Source organism: Bos mutus, chromosome 3, assembly GCF_027580195.1.
Source record: "Bos mutus isolate GX-2022 chromosome 3, NWIPB_WYAK_1.1, whole genome shotgun sequence".
Lineage (NCBI taxonomy): Eukaryota > Metazoa > Chordata > Mammalia > Artiodactyla > Bovidae > Bos > Bos mutus.
This window is the reverse complement of record NC_091619.1, coordinates 90,153,194-90,175,927: the sequence shown is the minus strand read 5'-3', so window position 1 is coordinate 90,175,927 and position 22,734 is coordinate 90,153,194. Positions and strand designations below refer to the sequence as shown.

Below are 22,734 nucleotides of genomic sequence, written 5' to 3'. Positions count from 1 at the left end.
GGCTCCTACGCGCCACCTCGCCTGCAGGCCCCGCCCCCAGACCACGCCCCCGTCCTCTTTACCGCGCGGGTTGAGCGCCGTAGCCCCGCCCAAGGGCCTTCAGTAGGCAAGGGCCTTTCCCTAGGCAAGGGCCTTTCCCTAGACAAGGGTCGGAGCACGCGTAACCTTCCCTCCCCGAGCAAAGCTAGATCCCTGGGGCCTGTGAGACCCAAGCGACCCCTCTCGCGCGAGCACGCACGCGCAGTCCTCATAGCTCCAGCTCGGACCCCTAGGTCCTCAGGTCGCCGGCCTTGGGCCCGGCCCCGCCTCCAAGTCCGACCCCGCCCCTCATGCCGGGTCTCGCGCAGGCGCGCCTCCCCTGCCCAGTCTTCCCCCCCGCCCGCCCCCGCCGGCCCCGCGGTCTCACGGCGCCAGGTCGCCCCCAGCCCCCTCCTTACTCCCTCCCACTCTGTGTCCCACCTTCCCTAGCTTTGTGCCGGGGGCGCGGAACCGCTTCCCCGCCTCAGCCGCGCGGCAGGAGGAGGGAGCCGCCACAGAGGAGCTGCCGCTGGCTGCCCCAGACAGGGGCACAGGTAGGTGGCGGCCGCGGGCTGGGCCGCTCACGGATCCCGGGGCTGCGAGTGGGGGCGGGTGTGGGGTTTGAGGGAGGGGTGGGAGAGGGGAGGGGAAGACCGAGAGGGTCGGGGCTGGGGTGTGGTTGGGTGAATGATGTGAGGGTGAGGATCTAGGGGTGTCAGAGATGGGTTTATGGGTGGAGTTGATGCTGGGCTAGGGTATGGGGCGGGTGAGAATTGAGGTTCGTTCGGGGCCTGGGTGGGAAGAGGGAGCAGGATTAGCTTGGGTGCACTTGGGGAGGGTCACGCATGGGAATTTAGACAGAAATGGAGAATTGCAGTACTGGGGAGGGGGAGAGGGAAGGGGATTTGAGGAGTGCTAGGAGTAAAGGATCTAGGATTAGAATAAGAGAGAGGGTGGGGTTTGGGGGCAGGGGAGAAAAGTTGGGGCTGTGGACTGTGAAGTTGGACATTGAGTCATGAAGGAAGGAGATTTTGAAGGTTGAGGGCAGAAGAGGAGGGAAAAGATGGAGAGTTTGGAGTCCCAGGAGAGGGAATCTCAGAGAGTGGGAGGAAGGGAAGACTACGTGATAAAGGACAGAGAAAGAGTGCAGGGGGTTAGGGAGGGTGGGGGTGGAATGGTGCGGTGGGAGGAGGGAGAGCCAGGTGAAGGTGTGATTGGATCTGGGCCACCGGGAGCCACATTCAGAAGGATCATGGAAAGATTGGAAGGGCGTGAGGTTTGAGAGTTGAGGGCAGGGGAGTTGGGAGTGGGTGAAAGGAGAGGATTAGGATTTTTGGTGCAGAGAGTGGATTTTGTGTGAGAAGCTCTACAGTTGGCCGGTAGAAAAACTGTCAGATGTCAGGATGTAGGAGAGATTGGCCTCTCCTAAGAGGCAAATAAGGAGCTAGGTATGGGAGAGAAGGCAGGTAGGCAAGTGCAAGTTATAAAACAAAAGAAATGAATTGAGAATTGAATAATGGTGGTGATCCAGAACAATAAACCTAAGATTGTTACTTGGTTATTGGTGGTTTGGAACTAGTTTCCGTTCATGTTTTTATGTTAGACATTTGCTTAAGAATACTGCATTTTCAAGTAAACCGAGGGTGTCTGCAGCCTTGGGATGAAGGCCATGGAGTGACAGATGTTTTCCTGGTGTGTGGATATGGGTAATTTCTGCCCTGGCAGAGGAAAGAGGGAAAGCCTCAGTGTAGCTATTGTCCTGGCTCAGTTCCCACCAACTCTTTTCTCAGATGTCCACTGTTTTTTTTTTATCTCTGCCCTCTCTCACCCCCCCTCCCCAGCTTGAGTCAGTGAATACCAGAGGGCTCAAACAGGTGGGTGAGATTAATTTTTAACATTTTTTTTTTTATCCTTAAAGCTGATGTCATATTTTTATTCTTGAGAGACAGCATCATGCAGTGAAAAGAGCTTGAGCTTTTGGAGTGATACAGCTTTGAGATTGAATTCTGGCCCTGCCACTTACTAGTTCTGTTTCTTAAGTAAGTTACTTTAGTCTCTGAGCCCCTTTATTAAATGGCGAACCTTACGTCATAGGATTGTTGAGAACTGCATTTAATATAGTACCTAACAGTGCTTGGCAACTCAGTGGGAGCTATCACACCCACTATTATTATCATCATAGTCTTACTATGGCTTATTATTACTGAGAGATTGCTGTCTTACTTTACCTACTAAAATTAGGTGTTTTCTTCTTTTTCTTTTCAAATTGCATAACTGTAGGCTCAGCTCACAATTTTAATTGTCTCCTGTAGTCTGCTTCCCTGACTCCATCTTTCCAGTCCCCTCTACTGGATAGTCATGGTTCTTGCTTGGTGAACTGGCTTCAAGTTCTAAAAAGCCATGTTTAGTCATCACTTATTTTATCTTGCCTCTTATTCGAAGAGGCAATAGAGAACTGAATTTTTAATGTAGTAAGGCTACGTTTTATTCATTTGATGAAATGACATGTTCATGGCTCATTTGTGGTGACCAAATACTAGAACATGTACTATTGTAATAGTTTTCTATGAGATTTTATGGGTTACAAAACCACCTCTCCAGAGACAGGCTGGAAAACTATCAGAGGCTACCTTGTTATTCTGTTGCTCTAATATGAAATATAGCTAATACAGACCTTCACTGAACATTGTTATTCTTTCACATACTAATTAATTTTCCAGTTCGTGTAGGATTTTTGCCATGATACAGAACAGGCTCTGTCTCCTGATAATAGACTCTGTCCCTTATAATAGACCACTCTGTATAATAGCCAGGAACAAGCAGAGCCAAGTTACAGAAACTTTGGAATTTTCTTGCCTTTACAGTTCTTAACTTTGAAAGGCTTAAACATTAATATAATTCTTAGATCATTTTATGGTACCTCAGAAACTCTTAGGAAGCTTGCTCCTTGTTGGGAGCAAGATGCACAAATTTAGTAGTAAAAATCAAAGGTCCCTGGAATTTCCTGATCATGGTCCGTTCCTTAGGTACCATAGTTGAAGAACAGAGAGCCCTTGGCATCTCTGGACAAATGATGTAGGTTTTACTCTTCAGGAATTATTTGATTTTTTCATCATTTAGAAAGAGAACTAGCATTTCATGAGTAATTTAAGTAAAAAAGTAAAGGTAAAATATAGCCAGAACTATGTCTGTTTTGAAAATGATTCATGTGAGACTTCCCTGACAGTCCAGTGGTTAAGACTCTGCACTCCCAATGCAGGGGCGCATTGGGTTCAGTCCCTGATCAGGGAACTAAGGTCCAAAAAAGAAAAAAAAAAAAAAAATCTGTGGAAGCAGAAGCTGCTGGGATTTTTGGCAGCCTGGGTTAGCATCTTCACTTTGGTCCCCGACTTCTTGTGCCCTCTGCTGGATGGAATCAGTTTTCTGATTTTCGTCGGAAGTGGTCCTCCATTCATCGGTTTGTTTTACCCTAGAATCTATGGGCGGCACTATTAGGAGTGATGGCTAGGGTTGCTACATATGAGCAGACCCTGTTTCATTGCCAGGGGTTTTATAGTGTGCTGATTCCTTGTGTTAACTTCCATAGAATTTGTCTTTCCACTTTTAAAATCAGTTCATTCTTACGTGGGGCTATGCCTGGTATCTACTTCCAGGTCTACAGGTAGAGAAGGACTATGAATGTTCAAGTCCAGAGGAGAAGACCAAAGGGGATCTGCTTTGTCTCCTCATCAGAATTAAACTCTCTGAGATTGAAGGAACCACATGCTTACCCCTAGAAGAAAAGCTTAGAATAAGTAAAATTATCACCTTAGCAGAGGCACTGAATACTGGCAAGAATATGGGTTATGAGAGTTGGCACTGTGACAGGATTTTTTTTTTTTCTTCTGTTTTTTAGATTCTTTTTTTCCCCCCTCCCTGGTAGTACCAGTAACAATATACTCCCATCATGCTCTTTGCTTCTACCACCTGCAAAAGGGTCTGGCAAGTTGGGGGAGGAGCCTGCAGCTGTTGCCTGGAAGAGGAGCTGGCTCCTAGCAACAGTATCAGCAGGCCCTGCAGCTCAGAGCCCTAAGTCTGTTCTTCTGAGGTCTCTTCCTCTCGTTTGGTTCAGCAAATATCTACTGAGGGCTTACTCAAGCTAGGCATTGTGTTGGCCTGAAAAAAGAGAGATGAATCCAACAAGTGCCTTGCCCTCAAAGAGCTCACAACTTTGGAAATATTAACAAGTGAACAGACAGTACACAGTGCTAAGTGCTGTATAGAAAGAGACAGACCTTGGTGCTCTGGAAAAACCAGAGAGACGTGCACTAGGGCAGGGGTTAGGAAGTCTTCCCAGGAGAGGGGTGAGGTTGAGCTAGCTGTTAGTGAGAACCAGGAATCAGCTAGGTCAGGGCAGCTGAGAAGGATGTTCCAGCCAAAGGGAGCAGGATGTACAAAGGCCACTGGGACGAGAGAACACAGCCAACTTAACCTGGGTAGTATGGCTTGGCCAGAGAATAAAGCATAAGATGAGCAGGAAAGAATGAGCTCTTGGGCGTGGCGTGGCAGGGCCCTCTTTTCTGGTGTACTTTTACACACATAATTATCCTCTGGAGAAACATGGATCATACTGATGCCTGCAACAGGATCACTGTTTATCTTCCCAGCGTCAGCATTTTTGATCACTGACTTGATTGATTGACACTTTTAAGTGGGTGAATTCAGAGCTACATTCTAGCCCTGCATTAATGCAGACAAAGCTGGGTTGGTTCACTCTAAAAGTCAATCTGTCTTTTAGAGATAATAGCAGCTATTTGACCTGTATTATATTAAATTTTACCTAAAAATTGTAACAGTGATAATCATACTTCATTTTATCTAGCATGGCAATTTCTCAAATACTTTGAAATCTCACCATTCCTCAGGAAAGCAAATATTTATTCCAATTAGTACTTGGGCATAAAATGTCATCCACATGATTGCATAAATATCCTGCTGTTTTTGATATTTTGCCTTACCTCAGCAGTGCCAGTTAACTGAAGAAATTAAGGAATGAGAGCTAACTATTCTAGCCCTTGGATCTAGCATCTCAGCTTAATAGATTTTAGTTAGGTCTTGTGATGGAGGTCTTTGTTTGTGGATACAAAAAAAAAAAAAATGTGTTCCTTGTGTTCTGTGTAAAGTTTTGTAAAAGAGTAAACTTTAGTTCCATGACTGTCTGCTCAGGGACTACTACATGCCAAAGCACTGTGTTAGGGTGAATGAATTAAACATGATCTCTGCTCTCAAGGAGCTCAAATCAGCAGGACACGCCTAGAAATAAATTAGCAGAAATGCGAGCCAAGCGTAATAAACGTGTGGAAGGTGCCAGGGTAACAAGGAAGGGAGTTATTAGTTTCTAGCCTTTGTTCTGTGTGAAAACATATTTTAAAATACAAATAGTAAATTCTACATGTTACTATTAATATTTATAACTTGCAAGTCAATAAAAATTGTATCATTTTGATGGACGTGTAACATTCCGTGGTGTGCATGTAACATTTCTGTAATAACACCCTCGTTGGACACTGGGATTATTCTCAGTTGTTTTGCTACTGTCTGCTGTGCTACCATGACTTTCCTTGCCAGTGACTGTCTTCCACTTCTATGATAACTCTCTTAGAGTGAACTTTATTTATTTATTTACTTATTTAGTTTTGGCTGTGCTGGGTCTTCGTTGCTCAGTGAACTTTACTCTAGTTGTGGCGAGCCAGGGCTGCTCTCTCATTGTGGTGCTCAGGCCTCTCACTGTGGTGGCTTCTCCCTTGAGAAGCATGGACTGTAGGATAAGTGGGATCAGTAGTTGCAGTACATGGGTGAGTTGCCCTGAGGCATGTGGAATCTTCTAGACCAGGGATTGAAACCATGCCCCCTGCATCAGCAGGTGGTTTCTTGACCACTGAACCAACAGGGAGACCCTAGAGTGAATTTTAGAAATGAGATTTGAGCTGGTTTTTGAAAGATGAATAGGACTTCACCAGACAGACAAGAAAGGGAAGAGCAGGAACGGGCTTTCCAGGTCAAGGTAACAGATGCAGCCTCCAGTGCCAGGGTTCACAGGCAACTGGTAAGCTTTGATTCACCAGAGCAGCCAGAGGGCCTGCCTGGTAGGCTCATAAAGCTCTGGGCACAGCATGGTGAAGTTACATTTTACAAATGGCATTTTAATTGGGTTTTCTTCCCTTGTACCTTGCTTTTACAGTCACAACCAAGGCAATGTCGTACTACCTCAACTCAGAAAACCATCTGGACTCAGGGCCCATCTACGTGCGAGAAAATGGGCAACTGCACATGGTCAATCTGGCCTTGGATGATGTTAGGAGTAGCCTGCAGAAGCCAAGGCCTTTTAGACTGTTTCCCAAAGGCTTTTCTGTGGAGCTTTGCATGAACAGGGAAGATGACACTGCACAGAAAGAGAAGACTGATCATTTCATCTTCACATACACCCGGGAGGGAAATCTTCGGTACTCTGCCAAATCCCTCTTCAGCCTTGTCCTGGGCTTCATCTCTGACAATGTTGACCACATTGATTCCCTTATCGGCTTTCCTGAGCAGATTGCTGAAAAGCTGTTCTCTGCTGCTGAAGCCAGACAGAAATTCACAGAGCCCGGTGCGGGGCTGAGGGCTTTACAGAAGTTCACTGAGGCCTATGGAAGTCTGGTGCTTTGCTCCTTGTGTTTGCGAAACAGGTGGGTGTTCTGATTATGATAGTGAGCGTTTTGTTGGGTGTGTTGATTCTGTCAGGTTCTGGGACTTAGTGGGCTTGGGGGCTCCCCCCATCAAACAGCACTTGAGTTTAGAATTTTCAAACATGAAGTGGTAGGCCATTTTGAGAAAAATCATTGTCTTTCTCCCTTCCCTCACCCTCCCAGATAGCACTTAGCTTTATTTTGTTTTTGTTAGTGTTTTTGTTTTTTAATTTATTTATTTTGAAAACACTTTATAAGGATTAGTTGATTGCCACAGCTCTTTCATTAGATAGAAAATACTCATCTACCAACTTTTCTAGTAGGAGAAAATAGGAAAGACAAGGTGTGATCTGCCAGATATCTCTTGGTATACTCTCGGGGATGTGAAGATTAGTACCCAGAATTCTCCTCTCCGTTCCAGTTTTCAGACTATTAGATATTGAACATTAGATAAAAAGCAGCTTTCGAAGAAGAGGTGACTAAAATTTCAAGTATCTTAAAGTTTAGAAATTTTCAATAAGGTCCCAACGCGAGAACCACCATCTATTTTCTAACAGAGCATGTGTTTTCTCTTATGATTGCCTTTGCTCATACACTTTTATTGACTTATTTAAATTTCTTATACCACTATCATGTAAAATAACTTTCAAGGCATCTACTAATTAAAAAGAAAACCTTGAAAAAAATTACACAGAAAAGGACTTAAACACAAACACAAAAGGGTGTAAGGTGAAACATAAGCCTTCCTTCCATCTCTCTCCTTTGCTCTTTCCCAGAGGCAACTACTGTTACCAGTTTTCTTTACATAATTCCAGAAATACTCTGTACATACCCATGCATATATAGCTCTCCTCTTCGTTATACAAATGCAACATAGTGCTCACACTATTAAGCACTTTGCTCTTTCACATATTTTCAAAATTATTTGCCAAAAATCTGTGTAGATTTTTAAAATAGCCGTATAGTATACCGTTATGTGAATTTTTGTCATTCAAAATGTGAAAGGCAGCTTACTTTTAAGATGCACAATCAATATGACCATTAAAACAAGGCTAACCAAAAGCGATCAGTGCAAAGAAATAGAGGAAACAATAGAATGGGAAAGACTAGAGATCTCTTCAAGAGAATTAGAGAAATCAAGGGAACATTTCATGCAAAGATGAGCTCAATAAAGGACAGAAATGGTACGGACCTAACAGAAGCAGAAGATATTAAGAAGAGGTGGCAAGAATACACAGAAGAACTGTACAAAAAAGATCTTCACGACCCAGATAATCACGATGATGTGATCACTCACCTAGAGCCAGACATCCTGGAATGCGAAGTCAAGTGGGCCTTAGGAAGCATCACTACAAACAAAGCTACTGGAAGTGATGGAATCCAGTTGAGCTATTTCAAATCCTGAAAGATGATGCTGTGAAAGTGCTGCACTCAATATGTCAGCAAATTTGGAAAACTCAGCAGTGGCCACAGGACTGGAAAAGGTCAGTTTTCATTCCAGTCCCAAAGAAAGGCAATGCCAAAGAATGCTCACACTACCACACAATTGCACTCATCTCACACGCTAGTAAAGTAATGCTCAAAATTCTCCAAGCCAGGCTTCAGCAATACATGAACCATGAACTTCCATATGTTCAAGCTGGATTTAGAAAAGGCAGAGGAACCAGAGATCAAATTGCCAACATCACTGGATCATCAAAAAAGCAAGAGAGTTCCAGAAAAACATCTATTTCTGCTTTATTAACTATGCCAAAGCCTTCAACTGTGGACCACAATAAACTGGAAAATTCTGAAAGAGATGCCAATACAAGACCAGCTGACCTGCCTCTTGAGAAATTTGTATGCAGGTCAGGAAGCAACAGTTAGAACTGGACATGGAACAACAGACTGGTTCCAAATAGGAAAAGGAGTACTTCAAGGCTGTGTATTGTCCCCCTGCTTATTTAACTTATATGCAGAGTACATCATGAGAAACGCTGGGCTGGAAGAAGCACAAGGTGGAATCAAGATTGCCGGGAGAAATATCAATAACCTCAGATATGCAGATGACACCACCCTTACGGTAGAAAGTGAAGAAGAACTAAAGAGCCTCTTGATGAAAGTGAAAGAGGAGAGTGAAAAAGTTGGCTTAAACCTCAACACTCAGAAAACCAAGATCAAGGCATCTGGTCCCATCACTTCATGGCAATTAGATGGGGAAACAGTGTCAGACTTTATTTTTTTGGGCTCCAAAATCACTGCAGATGGTGATTGCAGCCATGAAATTAAAAGACGTTTACTCCTTGGAAGGAAAGTTATTACCAACCTAGACAGTGTATTAAAAAGCAGAGACATTGCTTTGTCCAAAGGTCCGTCTAGTCAAGGCTATATGGTTTTTCCAGTGGTCATGTATGGATGTGAGAGTTGGACTGTGAAGAAAGCTGAGCACCGAAGAATTGATGCTTTTGAGCTGTGGTGTTGGAGAAGACTCTTGAGAGTCCCTTGGACTGCAAAGTGATCCAACCAGTCCATCCTAAAGGAGATCAGCCCTAAATATTCATTGGAAGGACTGATGTTGAAGCTGAGACTCCAGTACTTTGGCCACCTGATGCTGAGAAAGATTGAGGGCAGCAGGAGAAGGGGACGACAGAGAATGAGATGGTTGGATGGCATCACTGACTCAATGGACATGAGTTTTGGTGAACTCCGGGAGTTGGTGATGGACAGGGAGGCCTGGTGTGCTGCGGTTCATGGGGTCGCAAAGAGTCGGACATGACTAAGGAACTGAACTGAATGAACCAAGAGGCATATGATAAAAAGAAGGGAAAAAGTACATTTTACTCCTTCATTTTTTATTCCAAGTTATTTATGTTCATTGTGGAAAAATTAGAACAATGAAAAATAGTTATGATATAAATATTGTTCTAAAATTATTTTATAAAGGCAAATACATACTATTTGAGAAACATAAAACTGTTTAATAAAGTTTATAGTTCCATCATTCATGGTGATGGTGGTTTAGTTGCTAAGTCATGTCAGACTCTTTGCAGTCCCATGGGACTGTAGCTTGCCAGGCTCCTCTCTCTCTGGAATTTCCCAGGCAAGAATACTGGAGATCCTTCATGGTAATCATTTCAAATAATGTATCTTTGTACATTTGTGAATATACTCTATAACTTGTATTCTGCTTTTTCCTCCATTTACCATTATAGCTTAGGTAATCCTTACAATGGGGAAAATGCTTTTTATCCCATGTGATGTCTGCATACTGTTCCACTGGTCAAATTGGATGAGAATAGCACTTTCATTCACATTTAATGAGCACATAATGTAGCATTTCTGGAAAGCAACTTGGCAGTATGTAGCAAAAGCCTTAAAAATATCTGTATCATTTGTTTAAAATCATCTGTATCATTGTATCAAGAGTCTGTTCTAATTTCTAATGTGATCATCAAATATGAGAACAAATACTTTACGTAAGGGTGTTCAATGTAGTACTAGTTGTAATAATGTAAACCTGGAAGCTGAATATCCAACAAGAGGAAACTAAGTAATCGTGTAACTGTTAAGATAATATCCAAAGATCATTTAAAATGATGTGGTAAATTGTTCATTATATAACAAATGAAAAAGAATAATTAAAATTACATATATGATCCCAATTTTGTTTGTGAAAAAACAGAAAATTTTATATGCATTGCATATATAGCGGGGAAAAGAGGGAAGCCCACTGAAATGTAATTTAGATAATGGAATTGAAATTGGTTTTAATTTTCCTTATAATTTTCTAGATTTTAGTTTTTTTCCAAGGAATGTTTTCCTTATAATCAGAAAAATATAAGAAACATTTTTAACAATCTCTTGACTCATTTTATTGCAACGATTCCAAATAAGTAATCAGACAGTGCTGTCTTATCCAAATATAGGGGTAGGATTTTCAGTTGTGATTGAAAACTTGCCTTCTCCTTTTGAATCCCTGAAGGGAAATAGGAAGAGGGCAGGAGATTTGGGTTTGCATTTGCAATTCCCAGCTGAAGCTGCAGCAACAAAGGTTTTACCAGAATTGAAAAATAAGGTAATTGGTTTAGTGCAGGCACTTGCTGTTTGGGGTTGGGTCACAGCTGCCTGCCAAAAGGAGAAAACTGTCTATATGTTTCAACCTGTAAAACCGTCTCTTCCCTCTGATTTTTAATCCCATTGACGGTCACAGGAGGCAAGTATGTTTTCCTTAAAATATCACCCTTTGTGACTGAAGTAATAGCTATTACCATTTAATGGGGCCTCCCAGGTGCCTCGGTGATAAAGAATGTGCCTGCCAATGCAGGAGGTGCTGGCAACTCGGGCTCGACCCAGGTAGGGAAGACCCCCTGGAGGGGGAAATGGCAACCCACTCCAGCATTATTGCTTGGGAAATCCCCTGGACAGAAAAACCTGGCAGGCTACAGTGCATAGCCTCACAGAGTCGTACATGACTTAGTACAAGCACACATACCATTTAATGAGGGCCTATAAGATGCTGTTTACTTTTGAAACTTTTTTTTTCTAATTTTCTTAATAATCCTTAAAATAATCATCAGCTCCATTTTCTAGCTGGAGAAATTGAGACTTGCACAGGTTAAATAACTTTCTTACAATCATACAAGTAATTCAGTTCAGTTCAGTCGCGTCCGACTCCTTGCAACCCCATGAATCACAGCACGCCAGGCCTCCCTGTCCATCACCAACTCCCGGAGTTCACTCAGACTCACGTCCATCGAGTCAGTGATGCCATCCAGCCATCTCATCCTCTGCCATCCCCTTCTCCTCCTGCCCCCAATCCCTCCCAGCATCAAAGTCTTTTCCACTGAGTCAACTCTTCGCATGAGGTGGCCAAAGTACTGGAGTTTCAGCTTTAGCATCATTCCTTCCAAAGAAATCCCAGGGCTGATCTCCTTCAGAATGGACTGGTTGGATCTCCTTGCAGTCCAAGGGACTCTCAAGAGTCTTCTCCAACACCACAGTTCAAAAGCATCAATTCTTCGGTGCTCAGCTTTCTTCACAGTCCAACTCTCACATCCATACATGACCACAGGAAAAACCATAGCCTTGACTAGACGAACCTTTGTTGGCAAAGTAATGTCTCTGCTTTTCAATATGCTATCTAGGTTGGTCATAACTTTCCTTCCAAGGAGTAAGCGTCTTTTAATTTCATGGCTGCAGTCACCATCTGCAGTGATTTTGAAGCCCCCAAAAATAAAGTCTGACATTAGCCTTGCTGAAATCCAAACTCAGGTCTGACACTAAAATGTGTTCGTTCTGTTGCTTCTCCATTATATTCTTCAGAACTTTTTGAAGGGAAAGTTGGAAGATTAATTTTCAGCAAGACCCTAGAACTTCATTTGTGTCCTAGATAAGCATCTAGTGTCTGTGGCTTTGCACGTTTCGTTTCTTCGTCTTGATTTTTGTAATGTTTGTGAATCATGTTATACATCATTGTGCCTTCCCAGAGAACCCATGTCTCACAGTTCCTAAAAATCTTTTAGTTAATTGACCAAAGGATGTGTGTTTTCCTTTCTCTAATTGCCATTAATCCCCCAAATCCCCATTAACCCACTTCAACTCTATGATTGGAAGATGGAAAACAGGAGCTTTATTTACAGTGTAATTAAAATATGTCTGAGTAAATAAGGCTCATTTGTGTACCCAGCTGAGCTTGGTCACCAGGCAGCTTAGAGGGGGTATCAATGCCCCAGGCCATCTGTACCCAGCAGTCAGGCCAGTGATGAGCTTCAATGTATCTTATTCTGATTGGAAGTAGGCAGAAAATAGATCTGACGCCCTTCTTGTCCTTGGATTATTCAGTGCTCTTTTTGATAATTATGATCCTGGTGACAGAAGAGAAATGTGAACACTTTTAAATATAAGCCCACTGATCCTAGTGAACCATCTCACTATGAAAACTTCTAGACGTCTATGAGGAAAATGGATGAGAAAGGCATGCTCTTGCCACAGGCGTTTCCCTTTCTCTGTTTTTTTTTTAGGCTCCTCTCCTGTTTCCTGTCACTTCTAATCCCTTTTCATTTTTTCTTGCTGACCTCATATGAAATAGATGAACAACTAGAAAGCAGGGTGGAGACCACAGCAGTGTCTTTTTAATCTCTTCCTCTCCAGAGGCCTTCTGATACTCCATGATAGCAGTCTGGCCTCGTGCCCAGTGTAATTAAAGTGTCCGTGCTCACAGGTTTGTCTTAATAACCGTCTAGTTTGGAATGAGTCCTTGTCGTAGTCATGCTGCACATAACTTTGGAATAAAGTTAGCAGGCTAACTGTGGCACCGGGGAGTGGGCAACTACCCAAACAAGTAGGAAAGATAAAACCTGATGTGACAAATAAATCTTTGATGTGGTATGTTGTTGGGCATGTACAGGTTAGAATCCAGAATTCTTGGCCTGTTCCAGTTTTCAAAGCACTAGATATTTAGCATTAAGTAAAAAGCAACCTTAAAAGAATGAGTGATTAAAATTATGAGTATCCTGAAGTTTGGAAATTCTCTGAAAAACTCCCAACACTGACCCCAAGGTCTGACTTCTAACAAAGCAGATATTTTCTCTTGTGTCTTGCCTTTGCTTGTATGTTTTTATATATTTAAAATTTAAAGTTTTTATAACCTGTGCCTACATAGTAATCAGTAAAGTCTGCTTATTACGTTGTATCTTGTCCTGATGGAATGTTGATGTATTACAAAGCCTCATTTGGTGATGTTTTAAAAGAAGGAAAAGAAAAGCTGTTGATTGCTGTCCATGCCCTACAGATACCTGGTGATTTCAGAAAAACTCGAGGAGATTAAGTCTTTCCGGGAGCTGACCTGTCTGGATCTTTCCTGTTGCAAGCTTGGAGATGAGCATGAACTTCTAGAACATCTCACCAATGAGGCCCTGTCTAGGTATTGACCTACCACCATTTGTAAATGAATTGTTTTGTTTTTTAAAGGGTGATCCAGTGGGAAGGATGTTAATTACTTCCCAGTCCTGTGTGTGTTTGCTAACTTTTTTTTCTAAAATATTTTCAGTCTCCATTTACTTGATACAAGCAATGTTGATTGGACAGGTAAGGAAAGTAAGTCAGTAGGTTCTTTTATCTAAATAAAATTTATTTCGACATGCAGTACTTGACACTACCTGGGTTGAAAAATGATTTTGCCCTGATTCATTCTAGCAAGAGATGAGAAGTTATATAATTTTTGCAATCATTATCATTTTCTATTTTAACTGTCATTGAGCTGTAAATCATTTAAAAAGTGAACTAGTAAAAGACAGCCATAGAAATTATTTTCAAGAACCATAATTTAAAGAAATCACCCAGTTCACACCCTTCATAAATAGTCCGACTGATCTCAGTCTGGCTTGCAAAGAGAAGGCCAGATGGATTCCTTTATGGTTTCATAAATACCCAGAAGGACAAAAGCACTACAAACCTGAGTCTAGTCTTTTCCCTCAGGCCTGCCTAGGAAGTGACACCGACATACTGCCCTGTAGAAAGGTATTTTTATGTGAGGTTGATAAAAGTTCCGATTTCTTGCATGTGGGACAGTGGAGCACATTAAAACACCAGTTACAGGTTAGCTGAATGGATCGCCTTATGGCTATCCAACCAGTCCATTCTGAAGGAGATCAGCCCTGGGATTTCTTTGGAAGGAATGATGCTAAAGCTGAAACTCCAGTACTTTGGCCACCTCATGCAAAGAGTTGACTCATTGGAAAAGACTCTGATGCTGGGAGGGATTGGGGGCAGGAGGAGAAGGGGACAACAGAGGATGAGATGGCTGGATGGCATCACTGACTCGATGGACGTGAGTTGGAGTGAACTCCAGGAGTTGGTGATGGACAGGGAGGCCTGGCGTGCTGCAGTTCATGGGGTCGCAAAGAGTCGGACACGACTGAGCGACTGATCTGATCTGATCTGATCTGATGGCTATACCTTATAAATCCATTCTGAAAATTGGATTTATAAAATATTAGAATGAAAGAATTGTGCTTTATATGGAGGATTCTCATAGGAGTTCTTTAGCAGACTGTCCCAACACTTAGAATGTTTTTGACACATTTGTCAAGAATGCAGTTTTTGTGTGAAACAAGTGTATTTATCCTAATGAAGTCCCTGCTTACCTCATTCCACCATGGTGCCCTCTACCATCTGAGGCTAGTACTACATGCTTCTTTGGTCTCAACCCTCACACAGTAACTGAAACAGCATCAAAGGATCTTTAATTCTGTTAAATGCATTAAGTGTGAAATAACAAGGGTTAGAAGATACATTTTTAAATGAAATTTATGAAAATGTTCTCATAACTGGGTTTTTTCAAATGCTCTTTAAGTAATTTACTCATGGACTTTGTTTCCTAGTGTAACTCAACTCCGCCTGAAGGATAATTGTTTATCTGATGCCGGGGTGCGGAAAATGACGGCACCAGTTCGAGTGATGAAGAGAGGCCTTGAAAATCTGTCGTTATTAGATTTATCTTGTAAGTTCTGTTAGAAGTTATAGATGATTAATATTGGAAGAATGGACTTAGAAATCAACTAGTTCTTCCCCTTTGTCTGAGAGCTGATAAAATTGAGGGGTGATTCTTAGGTGCCCTAGCAAGTTAGTGGCAGAGCAGGACTAAAGCCGGAGACGGTTATCTCCTAGCCAGATACCTTTCCTGCCATGGTTCCACTCTGTAGGGCAGTAAAAACCCTTAAGGATTCACTCATGCTGCTTATTCTCTGCAGAGAGGTCATATTCACTGTATATTCACAGCGCAGAGGACATGTGACTCATTTTTACTTATTTTTGAGTTGCTGATTGATAGTGTCTGTCAGCTAGGTCATTTTTATCAATAATTTCTTGGTAAGGATCTGGTAAATTCACAATTTTGGTGCTTACTCAAGATGAACCAGATACTGACTCCAGTAGTGGAAAGATTATAAGATGAGTTATGATTTAACTGAGCATGTATTGAATATGTGGCAGGATGGTTAGTGTCAAAAGAGTAACGAAAAAAAAAAAAAAAGAGTAGCGAAAGCAGGTGTTTGAGGTCAGAGGACACTCCTTGCTCCGCTACTGTGTGCCCTTGGGCAAGTTATTTAAACTCTCTGAGCCTTGGTTTTGGCTTCTGTAAGATGAAGACAAAAACGCCCTCCCTTCCTCCCCGGGAAGTATATTCATTTAGCAGATTTTTTTTTTGAGTGTCTGCAATGTGCCAGCACTGTGCTCATGCTCTTGAGGACCCAGTGGTAAATGCACTTCTCTCTGATATGAGAAGATTCAGTGTGAGAAAGGATTGTTTTTAAAAAATGCAGGGCTTCCCTGGTGGCTCAGTGGTAAAGAATCCACCTGCCAATGCAGGAGATACGGGTTTGTGAGATCTCAGGTACCGCTGAGCATCTAAGCCCATGTGCCGCAGTTATTGAGCCTGTACTCTGGAGCCCAGTGGCTACAGCTACTGAGCCCGTGTACCACAGTTGCTGAAGCCTGCATGCCCCAGAACCTGTGCTCCACAGCAAGAGAAGCCAGCGCATCGGGCAGCCAGCACACTGTGACTAGAGAGTAGCCCCACCTCGCCACAACTGGAGAAAAACCCGTGCTACCCAGCACAAAAACAAAGACCCAGCACAGCCAAAAATAAATATATTTTTTTAATGCAGGTTAATAAGACAGTGATAGTCTTTGTGTCTAAGTATTCTTGAAAATCTTATTAAAATCTTTTACTTTGGAGGTGAAGTGGCTATGAACAAAGTCTAATATACCTGTGTATATACATGTTTAATATACATGTTTTGAATATGCTGTTTTTATGTGGTTCCAAATTAAACCCTTTGGAGTAGCTATCTGGTTCACTAATTTCTCTGCTAAACCCCAACTCCTAGAAGTTTAGAGCTATAAAAGATCTTAAGGATCATCTCGTGTGACTCTTCATAGGAAAGATAGATTCCCATATTTAATTTACTCTGAAAAGTTTGTTCTCTCAATATTTTATATTTTATCATTGTTTGGCCTTTTTTCTTGAGCTTATTATTGGCATTTTAACAATACTTATAACTGTAACAGAATACCACCTATGTTTTTGACATCTAGGTAACCCTGAGATAACAGATGCAGGAATTGGATACCTCTTTTCTTTTAGAAAACTCAACTGCTTAGATATCTCTGGGACTGGACTCAAGGTAGGATTTCTGTTCCCTTCTCTTACTTTCACAAACATACAGTTTGGTATTTTGCTTCTGCTAATCGACATTCAGAAAGGGCTGGTATCTATGATAGAGTTTATTTCCTACTGAGAACAAGTTCGGTGTTGCCCTTGTGTGTGCTGACCATTGCGTTGATTGTGCTGACCATTTCTTTCTTCCCTCACTAGGACATCAAAGCTGTCAAACACAAGCTTCAGACCCACATCGGCCTCGTTCACTCCAAAGTGCCTTTGAAGGAATTTGATCACAGTAACTGCAAGACAGAGGGCTGGGCTGATCAGGTAAGGCAGATTTTTCTCTTCTACAGTTAATATGGCTTCATAAATTCCAAGTGTCTTATTCAACACTCGAATAGATGCTAATCCTCTTGGTATTCTTCGGCTGAACTGTCATCTTCAGTCAAACTTGAGACACTGATGACTTGTAACTAACCCAGTTACTTGAGAAAAGTTGTTAGATGCTAGTCCTTACATCTCATGCTCTGGTCGCTAGACTGTGCTTCATCCTTATTGGACCTAGAAGAAAATGCCTTCTTATAAGTGACTCAGAAAATAAATGAATTCTTGCTTGCTATGCAAAAAAAAAACAGTATGATCTAACTCCAGGAGAGATTCTCTTAGCTATGTGTGTACCAGAAAAAGAGAACAGTTACACTGATTAAAATTCAAGTCTAACTCTTTCCCATTTAGGGGGCAAATTTCTTAACTCTCCTTAGTAAGGAAATGTCTTTTTTTTTTTAATCTTTAGTGCTCCCATTCTCTTTCTTTCTTAGGTTTAAAAATTGTATTTTATGTACAGAGAGCTATTGTTTCTGGGAAGGTAGAGGTCTTGGATGACCCATTCAGGGAAATTCACTTAGTCCAACTTATTGAAGCCGATACCCTTCGTGTACAGGTGGAAACGCTGGTGGCACGTACTGAGGCCATGTTTTCAGATCAGACCATGCTAGTTTGAGCAGACTGTGCCCTCCCATTATCAGCTTCTTCGCTGAACTTTGCTTTGATGCTGTCTTACCTTCTTGATGGTCTTCCTCAAGTTGGTAAAGTACAGACTAAAGTAGGCACTCAGAAGGTAACCAAGTAGTAGAGCACCAGTAGATGCCAGCTTGCCTGTGGTTGGTGCCTGTTGCCTTCAGATACTTTAAACCAGTGTTGATTGGAGGAGGCCTGGAGGACCCACTGAGCTTTTTGTTCTGGATCCTTCCTTGGCTGCGCTCTGTAATGCATGGTGGTGGACCTATCCAGCCACCTCATGATAGCATCACTTCCTTATAGGTAAGCATGAAGGCGTGCTGGTGAGTCAGTGTTTCAGAAGTACTTTGAAGTTTGTCCAGTAAATGCATGCTGAAATCATTACATGCATCCGTTGTCAGACTAAGTTTGTAGCGCTGAAAGAGTCCTGGATACATCCAGTGGACTTGGGGCAGGTATGGGATGGTCATGTACGGGCTCGGAGTGGTTTGGTTATGGTAGCAGGTGACATGGTGGAAAGAGCATAGGCTGGAGAGTCAGAGGCCTGAGTTTGGGGTCCTGGCTCAGCAACCCAGTAGGTATACAACTTAAGGCAGTTTTGGGCTCTGTTTATTCATCTCTAAAATGGAGAAACCAGGACCTCTCTTGCAAAGCTAGGGATGAAGTAAAATAACTAGCAGCTTGGACTGAAAGTAAGTTGAGGCTGCATACAGCCTCGCCCCATGCAGCCCCAGCTAGGCCCCTAGGACGTGGCAGCGGTGCTTTATCTGTCTTCCATTGCTCTCTTATTGAAACTGTTACAGGCTGACTCCATTCTCCTGCCTCATTCTCAGCAGGTGACACAGAAAAATGAGGCCATCTAACAGGAGTCCCTTTACATCCCCATGTCTGTCTCAGAATTTCTCCGTTAAATCACTTGCCAAGGGTCCCCTGGCTAGTAAAGGCAGAGCTAACTCTGGAACTGATTTCTTAAACTGTGTGTTGTGCTGCTTCTATGTCTTGCAAATGTTTGTCTGTCTTTATGATTATTTCATTACATACCATAATGAGAGTGTGGAATTTAAAGCTCTTGTTACTTATGGTATATGTGAAATACTAATAATTGTTGTCTTTTCTTTATTTATGTGTAGTTTCTACTAAGCCAGATTTTTCAAAAGAATTTGTAGTAACTTATAATAAATATATTAATACATTTGTAGCAGTTTTAAAAAATGGAAACTGATCATGAAGTATCCTGAGAAAGTATGGAAATGTGGTTATTTTACACACGTACAAGAGTTTGAATTACAGTTGGTATAGTCTAAGGTGTGAAAATGGGCCTAGGAATGTGTGAAAAGTATTATGACTAAGGTTTCAAATTTTAGTAAAGTACATGCAGTTTATTTGTAGATTGGAATAGAGACTCATCATAGTCTGAAGTAAGGTTACCACAGGGGGGTTGTATTATGGAAAGAGAGGACTTGGGAACAAGGAAAGCTTGAGATTAAAAACTCGAGATTTTGTTTGGCTTCACATCTTTCCAAATACATTTTATTAGATTGTTCTGCAGTGGGAGCGTGTGACTCTGGAAGCTATGAAGCCGCAAGAAACCTTGGAGTCTCGAACAGCAGCTCAGCACTTCTGTGAGAAATTCCCTTTCCTTTGGAGTGTTTCGCCCTTAGATTATTTGGGCACTTAGTTCACCTTCACTCAGTGGGAAGATTAATTATGATCATATTGACTTAATTAGATCACCAAGATTTATACTCTGTCAACATGGCTTATAGTGTAAGTTCACACTTAGCTTTGAGCACCAGCACCAGGAAAATAACTTATTAAGCGTATGTATATACGTACATATGTGTTTATATATATCCCGTCTTGTTCCAGAAAAGATTTGCAGTGATACAAAAATAGAAAACAGAACATTAAAAAGGAATTAAAGTATAGCCAAAAGTAGAAGCAACCCAAGTGTCCATCGACAGATGAATGGATAAACAAAATGTAGTATTTACATACAATGGAATATCATTTGGCCTTAAGGAGGAAGGAAATTGTAACACTTGCTATAACATGGGTGAAATTTATAGAGACATCTTGCTAAGTAAAATACACCAGTCACAGAAGACAGATGTTGGGACTTCCCTGGTGTCCAGTGGTTAAAAATCTGCGCTTCTAGTGCAGCCAGCACAATTCGATCCCTGGTCAGGGAGCTAAGATCCCACATGCTGCGTGCTGTGGCCAAAAAAAAAAAGGACAGATGTGTGAGTCTTACGACGTCCCTAGAATAGTCAAGTTCATAGTGACAGGAAGTGGAATGATGGTTGTTGGGACTGAGGTGACGGGTGGTGGGGAGTTACCGTACCAAGTTTCAGTTTGGCCAAGCTGAAAAAGTTCTGCAGATGGATGGTGGTGATGTTTACAGAGCAATGTGGATGTACTTCATGCCACAGAACTATACACTCAAAGATGATTAGCATGCTAAATTTATGTTATGTGTATTTTACCATAATTTTTTCTGAAAGGAGTTAAAGGATAAAATTAAAGTGAAGGGAAAATAAAAGTAGAAAAATAAAAAAACATTTATTCTATACCAAAAGATAGAGAATAAAGTTGTATCATTTGCTAGAGTTTTGCTGCAAACTTGGCTGTCTTAGAAGACAGAGTCAAGTCCAGATTCTGAGTAGTAATAGCTGACATTTTTTGAGCTTTCACTGTTGTGCCAAGCATTGTCCTAAGCACCATATATTACTTCTTATATCTTCACGTCACCCTTATGAAGTAGGTTTTATATCCCTATCTGAGAAAACTGAATCTTAGACAAGTAGCTTACCCAAGGTCATTTATCCAAGAAGTGGCAGATCTGAGATTTGACTGTAAATCTGTGATCTCTCTGAGTACATACCCTCAACCTGTGCTGGTGCATATGCTGTAAATTACTTTATAAGGCACACACAAGCGGGGAAAATGAATCCAGACTCACCCTGTTTGGGCCTCTTGTCACTTCCGTTGGATCATTTTTCTGGGCTTGGGCAGGCATTGGCAGCTGGCATAGTAAGCTCATCACCCTTCCCTCTGTCATCCTTACAGATGGGAAGCGGGCTCGAACAGAAGCCCCAGGGAAGTATCCTCTGACAGAGGCCCACATGAACTCTTCTGAGAAGCTCCAGTTCTATAAAGAGAAGGCCGCAGACTGCCATGGGCCACTGTTGAAACACGAAGCCCTGTCAAGCCAGGAGTCAAAGAAGAGCAAGAAGAGAGCTTTCGAGGAGCCAGAGAAGGAACAGAGCAGCTCTTCACAGACTTCAAAGCAGAAATATGTGTGTCTTGCTGTTGAAGACTGGGACTTGCTAAATTCGTATTGATTGGCAAATATAAGTTGACCACCTCCCCTTCCAGTGCTAATGTATGAGGAAGGGGGGCTGATAATGTTTTCCTTTTTGTTTGAATTTACCTATGGCATTAGCATAGCAAGCGATTATTTCTACTTTTGTGGTGGGGGAGGGGAATGCTATGGAAGTCTGTAATAATTTCTAATGTATATTTTCAATACATAGTAATTTTTTCAAATAAACATTTTTGCTGTCCTTAGGGTCTCCTTGTGAAATATACACTGGAGCCACAAGAAGTAACACTTTGGTTTGGGATGGAAGGCCATGGGAACTAAGGCAGCTTAGTGTCATTTGTTGCTACTCTAGTTTGGCCCAGCCAGTAGGATGTACGTATAAACGTGTATATGAATGGCAGCCACTACTGAATGCCTCCCATGTGCCATGCCCCAACCTGACAACAACAGTAAGTTGTTGAAGGTAGGCATTAACCCTAATTTAGATAGTTACGAAAACTCAGCCTCAAGTTAAATGAGTTGTGGAAGGTCCAGAGCTTGAAAGAACCCAAATTTATATTCCATCCTGTCCAGCTCTAAGGTCAATTCTATTACATTGCCTTCTTTAATAAGAGTAACCATTCATTAAAATCTCAACTATTCAGTTCAGTTCAGTCGCTCAGTCGTGCGACCCCATGAATCGCAGCACGCCAGGCCTCCCTGTCCATCACCAACTCCCGGAGTTCACTCAAACTCATGTCCATCGAGTCGGTGATGCCATCCAGCCATCTCATCCTCTGTCGTCCCCTTCTCCTCCTGCCCCCAATCCCTCCCAGCATCAGAGTCTTCTCCAATGAGTCAACTCTTCTCATGAGGTGGCCAAAGTACTGGAGTTTCAGCTTTAGCATCATTCCTTCCAAAGAAATCCCAGGGCTGATCTCCTTCAGAATGGACTGGTTGGATCCCCTTGCCAATCTCATTATTAAAAGTCTATTAAGTAAACCAAGAATCTTCACAGTAGTCCTACCAAGTAAGGATTATCACCTCCATTTGACAGGTTAAGAACCTGAGACGCATGACTCCTTAAACCAGTATTTCTCAAGCTTTATTGTACATGCAAATTGCCTGGGGATCTTTTTAAACTGTAGATTCTCATTCAGTAGATCTGGAGTTAGACTTGACAGTCAACATTTCTAACAGAGTCCTAGATGATGCTAAGGGCCACACCTGGAGTAACAAGGCCCTAGACCTTCACTGTCCGATACAGTGGTCTCTACTCACGTGTGACTTTTGACCACTTGAATTGCAGCTAGTCCAAGTTGAAGTGTGCTGTAAAATGCATTCTGAATATCAGAATCAGAGCCTAAAAGTATGAATGAAAAATAATCTCCATTTTTCCATGTTGATTAAATGTTAAAATGGTAAGTTTTCTAATGTGGCTACTAGAAAATTTACATGACTTGCTTTCATGATTTGCGTTGTATTTCTGTTTGACAGTGCTGCTCCAGACCATATTCCATCCATAAAAGGTGAACTTAAAGCAAGAC

The 22,734-nt window shown here is 42.0% G+C and overlaps 2 protein-coding genes across 5 annotated transcripts in view; one reads left to right on the top strand and one right to left on the bottom strand.

The window, feature by feature from the left end:
* The window catches only part of IFT25 (intraflagellar transport 25), a 75,470-nt gene extending 75,070 nt beyond the window's left edge, over positions 1–400 (bottom strand). Inside the window, exon 1 of one of the 4 annotated variants that reach the window (XR_011463714.1) lies at positions 239–400. Coding sequence is in view for 2 of the 4 variants with exons in the window: in XM_070368013.1 (XP_070224114.1) it covers positions 239–251 (13 nt within the window). In the remaining 2 variants the exon portion in view is untranslated. The remainder of the gene's footprint in view (positions 1–238) is intronic. The other 3 variants (XR_011463715.1, XM_070368013.1, XM_070368014.1) reach the window with 3 other exon arrangements.
* LRRC42 (leucine rich repeat containing 42) lies at positions 390–21,449 on the top strand. Its single transcript, XM_070368008.1, has 8 exons — positions 390–572; positions 6,239–6,725; positions 13,495–13,626; positions 15,086–15,204; positions 16,800–16,888; positions 17,080–17,193; positions 19,421–19,505; positions 20,953–21,449. Exons 2-8 carry the CDS (start codon positions 6,253–6,255, stop codon positions 21,225–21,227), a joined length of 1,287 nt encoding a protein of 428 aa, XP_070224109.1. The 5' UTR covers positions 390–572; positions 6,239–6,252; the 3' UTR covers positions 21,228–21,449.
* The last annotated feature ends 1,285 nt before the right edge of the window (positions 21,450–22,734 follow it).

What these genes read in the sequence shown, in the direction of transcription:
- LRRC42 (XM_070368008.1), top strand. Translation starts at nt 6,253, where the DNA reads ATGTCGTACTACCTCAACTCAGAAAACCATCTGGACTCAGGGCCCATC. An exon ending in TCCTTGTGTTTGCGAAACAG is followed by an intron (nt 6,726 to 13,494) that starts GTGGGTGTTCTG and finishes CATGCCCTACAG; the next exon opens with ATACCTGGTGATTTCAGAAA. An exon ending in ACCAATGAGGCCCTGTCTAG is followed by an intron (nt 13,627 to 15,085) that starts GTATTGACCTAC and finishes TTTGTTTCCTAG; the next exon opens with TGTAACTCAACTCCGCCTGA.